Raw genomic sequence first — 5,626 nt, forward strand, 5'->3', positions numbered from 1 at the left:
TCATCAATGACAACTGATTCAAGAACCTTTGGAATACATTTATATGCACTGAAGCATCTTCACCATCTCTATACTTCAAATTCACAAGGTCTCTAATTACAAAAACCTTATTTTGTGCACTCTCCTTAGCAAATGTTTCTTTCAACATCTTTCAAACTATATAGCAATCATGTTCTTGAGAAATATGATTAATGGACTTAGAAGATACCCATTTTCTAACATTAGTAGTAGCCTTTCTATTAAGCCCATTTCATTTTGCATCATCCATATCATCAGGCTTTTTTCCTTTATATTCAATCGGCAAAGCCAAATCATTGCAATATAAGTGATCCTCCATCATTGTTTTCCATAGAAAATAATTTGAGGAAGTAAGCTTTATCATGCCCGAATCTTCCTTTTTCATTTTAACTGCATAAGAAATTCACTCTACACAATTAATGCTCTTATACCACTTTGTTAGGAAAACAAGGAACAACTGGACACCAATTTATCCGGATCAATTCAGCAGAATACAATTCACAATTCATAAGTCCCAATTCTTTCCCTCTTTGTGCAGTAAAATAGAATCAAACAATGACCAAATATAATACAAATAATCATAAAATCAACACCAAGATTTTTTAACTTGGAAAACCCGATGCGGGAAAAACCACGACCGTAGTCCACTTAAAAACTTCCACTATCAACAAATAATAGGTTCACAATCATTCTTTCTCATATTCAACTAAGGGATACAACATATATATCATCAAGAACAACTTATTCTCGGATTACAACAAGATTAAAGGAGAATTATTTGAGAAAAACTCACAAAACTGACAGCCCTGTTTTCTGTCAAAACGAGATTAAAGGAGAATTATTTGAGAAAAACTCACAAAACTGACAGCCCCGTTTTCTATCAAAACGGTCAGCTTCCACTCCACCAATCTTTGATCCAACCGTCCAAAATGAAGATCAACGTGTCTAGAAGCTGCTGTCAAAATCTCAGCCCGATCCAACGGTGAACGAGCTGGAAATCGAAGAAAGAATGAAGGCTGCTCTGCTGCCTTTTCTTCTCTTTTTCTCTCTTGATTTTCTTCTCCTCTCTTCTCTTTTTAAATCTTGTGCTACAGTACCCGAACCACTTAATTTTAAAGTGGTCAGCTGCCTCTCTTCTCAATAAATGTGGTGGTCCCACCATCACATGGTGTGAGACCATACACAACACCTAGGAGAGAAAAAGGATAATCGTCCTTAATTTTCCAGAAAGCAGTGAACAGCTTTTTTTGGGTACACTTTATAGGGTCAAAACCGAAACTTTCAGGGAAATGGAAAAAACAACTCCGTTGCACTGCGAGTTCATCAAATTTCCTTACCTGTCTTTGCATCAGCTGTATTACTTCCTCTATTAGATAAAAAAACCAGGCCTGAAAAAATAATGGTTCGATCAATAAGAATTAACTACCACAAATTTGTTGAGATTTATAAGGCTACATGAAATCCCACAAGTTCTGCTTGCGTACAATCCATATCTCTTATTGCTTTCGAAAATACGCACAATATATGTAGCAAGTTATTCTTCAATATCTTTATCTTGCTTTTGATAATTTATCATAAGAACTTAGACAACCAAATCATTTTTATTGGAAAATACACACAATTAGAGTTGTTTTCACATGTTTTGTAGAGAAGTAAACATTGCCGTGATTTCAATGAAGGTTTTCCACACTCTTTATTGATAGAAGTTGTATGTTATATACAAAGTGATTGAGAGGCTAATTTAGGAAGCACGTAAATTGTGAGGCTAAAGTTATGCTACTGTTACAATATACAGCTATGGAATTCAACCTTAGAATCAGCTTCAAAATGTACAATTAATGACAGAATATTTGGCATGATTTTAGGCTAGACATGCTCTGTTTTGGTTTGAGGAGGATCCGCGCATGCTTCCTTTATATGTTTAACCTCTGCTTTTTTTGTATCTCAATTTGGATTTTGTACTTTGACATCCTGCATCTCGAGGTTTGTTAATAAAAAAGGAAGTGAATAGCTAATTTAGATTTTAGACGGATTATCTAGCAGGCTTCTTTGGTTTTCTTTTCAAGGATTTATTTGTTTTTGGCTTTCCTCTCCATTGCATGGAACTCTCAATTTTTTCTTTTGGTTTATGAATTGATAACTAAAATACATGTTTCTTGCAGGGGTGGTTTTACATCCCCAGATGTTTTCCTTCCTTGTCACCATTTCCCTTTTGATTTTGCGTCCTAGTTTCATGGCCATGTGCTTAGTTTTCTTGATACAATTTTGGTCTAAAAGGAGCATCTGTTTATGTTCTTAAAGAACAAGGCGTGTTGTTTAATGGGTTTATTGAATTTTCTAAACAATAAAGGGCATGGACTGATTCGAAGCAGATAAAATTATGATAACAAGTTTTTTTTATAGTATTAAGAAAATTGTGGCTCTAACCATTAAAGACTTGGCCAAATTACCAGCAAAGTTACACATTCGATATCTCGCCTCTCATCAAATCAAAAGGTTACAGATTCGAGTCTTCCATTTGGGAGACTCAACCTTCCAATTTTTCATGTCTGCTCAGGCGATCATGTTAGCCACCTCAACGTTGCTGTTGTAGTCGATTTAGTCTTCAAGCCTGGCCTTCCTCCTTGTCGATTAATATATATATATTATGGTATTTGTAAGAACATGAACACGAGAGAACCCAATTTCCTTCATTTGGTTTCTCTGCATATTGATTTACTTTTCCACCAGATGGATTTTACTGCTCTATATATGGTTAACAATTATTCAGCATCTCTATTTCTATCTGCCTAAGGATAATGATATTTTATTTATATCCAGAATTAATTTGGAGGATGAAGCACCCATTTGGAACCTTCAATGAAGCCAAGAGAAATGAAGGGAGCTGCTTGATCAGGTGTTAGCTGCTTGCTCGCTTTAGCTCGGCCTGCGGGGTTAGCTCCTTCCCCCTCGCACTTGTATTCTCCGAATAAAGCAGTCCTGACAGTAATGGCTCGTATACATTAATAAAACATTCAATCCCTAAAACTTAATGATTCCACTCTCAAAAAATGTAAACTTGATTTCATCTAAATCATTAGGGGTCCATATCCTCACAGAGTAAACACGAGCTTAAGATAATTATAAATAGAAGATGGATTAAATATACATACTGGTCTCGTTCAGGGTGGAAATTATTGGACCATCCCTCAGGATTAACAACATCGCTCATGGTAGTGTACGAGAAGACCACTCGTGGCCTCGCCTGCCATGCTCGTCCCAAATACGCCCCCTTGGCGCCAGTGCCATCTACTTTACAATGCACGAACGAAAATCCAGTATCTTCTGCCTCGCTGTTTCTTGCATGGGCAGTGATGAAATTCCCATTTTCTTCACCAATCACATGTAACTCTGTTCCCTGCATTTAATAGGATATTCAATATATTACACCACATGTATGCACATCAATTGCTATCCATACCATAACGGTTCATCACCTGGAACACGGATTAAAAGGGTGAGTACGTGAATCAATGAGTTGACACGGTCTGTATAGTTTATTTAAAGAAACTCTATTGTTTCTGACAATTTTTTTTAAAATATAAACAATGTCTTTTTGAACAAAACTAAACATATATTGACCAGCTTATACGTTGACCAACCAAGTTATCCAAACTTAATCAGGTTAAGTCTCCAAGCAGTTCAAAAGTACACCCAAACAAAACTAGGGCTTGGGTCAGCGGATTTAGCTTGTCAGTGCGTGGATCGACCAGTTGACAAGTTTTATTAGGTTTTTTTCGTGAAAAAAAAATAAAAACAACACCTTTTTAAATAAAAGAGGTGCTGATTAAAGTATTGGTTGACTCATGGAATCACTCAGGTTTAACTAAGTCAACTCTCTGGGCTATTCAAAATCAAACAAAGACCCCGTAGGTTGGAGGGTCGTGGTTTAAGAACTATTATCCACTCACATTAACGCAATCAATTTTTAAATGGAATTTAATTCGGAGAGTTAATTTTTTAAGGGTTACCAAATACAAGGACTTTCCGCTTCCAAAAATGTAATCAACGGTGCCTTCAATATAACAATCCTTGAAGAGATGCCGTCCCTTGTCATCACACAATGTGTCTTGAAATCCAAGTAATCTGCAGTTATAGAACGCAGACTTGTCCCCAGAAATCCTCAGAGCAACTGCTTGTTCTCCTTTCAATTCCCCATTGGGCCTCGGCGCAGAATTCTGTTCCAACAATTCCATAGAAAAGAAAAGGCAACATAAAATAACCTCAAAAAAGAAAAGAATCAGTGAGCTGCGAAAATACATTTTGATTTTAAGACGTGGGAATTTGCCTGCTCTATGATGATCAAGATGGCCTTAAGTTCCCTTCATCAATACTAACATTCAAACTTCAGCAGGGCGATGTGAAGTAGTGAAAAGAAATGGAAATTGATAATATTTTATGAAACATGTGCACACCTTAATAATGATATTAGCAGCAACAAAGTAATCAGCCTCAGCTTCCAAGGTAGCACTGTAAACAGTTCCATATTCTTTTGCCGTGCCGTCAAATGACAAGGTTGGCTTGTTACTAGGCGATCCCAAGAATGTAACAAAAGGTTTGCCACGTTCAATTTTGAGTTTTTCAATGTACTCTCCAGGTCCAATATCCACAATCACTCGTTCTGTGTTCCCTGTTGGAATGCTGTTAATGGCATCCTTCAAGGTTTTGAATTCTCCACTTCCATCCTGTCGAACCTTGATGGTTCTTGGTTTGGCCTCGGCCGCTTCGAGGGCAGGGTCTATGGTGCCCTTACGGTCCGCCAGGGGCTTGACATTGTCTTGAAACCATGTGTTTAGGCTCGATGGATCGGCCGGTATCGGACTTTTATCATCAGAACTAACGGTGGTGGACACAAGAAGAATCGCTGTCATGGCACACTGAATCGCTGCAATAGAACCCATCTTTCTTTTTTTCTTTCTTTTTTCTGGTGAAATATTTTCGTGGAAGAAGATTGGAATTTATAGGCTGATCACTAGCAAGTGAGGCTTAAAATACTTGGGATTAAGAGAGCTCTTCGCATAATCCCCTCTATTTTAAATTGCTGATTACCTCACAACCACTTGATATATATGAAGCAAGACGATAGAATAGCATCTTCTCCTTCTTCTTTCCTTTTTCTTTCTTTCTTTCCTGTTTTAACATAGCCAAAGATAGCTATTTCTCCTTTGGCCAAACTAAGAAGGAACTACATTTTTTTCAAAACTTTTATGTGTCCCTATAAAAAAAAAGAATTAATATTCAATTCTTATCCTTCTGTTCATCATCTAGCACCAAATTTAGAATAATATTACCTCAAGATACATGCTCCATGAGGAATTATGATTTATAATAATTAAAAAAAATATAGGATATTGAAATTTAATTCTTTTAGAATAGGGATAAAGATAGTGTTTTTCTATTTATTGAGTAATTAAGGAAATAATCAAGATAAATGAAAATTAAGAAGAAATCAAGGAACTCAATAACTCAAGTAAATCAATCAATTTATTTAAATCACCTAATTAAAGGAGATGATCGGGCAGCTTGTATAATTTGTTTTTGTTTTTATATATATTTATCTTGTTATATG

The 5,626-nt window shown here is 36.2% G+C and overlaps 1 protein-coding gene across 1 annotated transcript; it reads right to left on the reverse strand.

Annotated features, from left to right (window-relative positions):
- Positions 1–2,327: 2,327 nt before the first annotated feature.
- On the reverse strand, positions 2,328–5,271 carry LOC105118162 (pectinesterase PPME1-like). Its single transcript, XM_011016050.1, has 4 exons — positions 4,473–5,271; positions 4,029–4,235; positions 3,171–3,415; positions 2,328–2,997 (listed from the first exon to the last, which is right to left on the reverse strand). The coding sequence occupies exons 1-4, from the start codon at positions 4,956–4,958 to the stop codon at positions 2,841–2,843; spliced, it is 1,095 nt and encodes a 364-aa protein (XP_011014352.1). The 5' UTR covers positions 4,959–5,271; the 3' UTR covers positions 2,328–2,840.
- Between the last annotated feature and the right edge of the window lie 355 nt (positions 5,272–5,626).

The sequence above is a fragment of the Populus euphratica genome, unplaced genomic scaffold, assembly GCF_000495115.2.
Source record: "Populus euphratica unplaced genomic scaffold, PopEup_1.0 scaffold1763.1, whole genome shotgun sequence".
NCBI lineage: Eukaryota > Viridiplantae > Streptophyta > Magnoliopsida > Malpighiales > Salicaceae > Populus > Populus euphratica.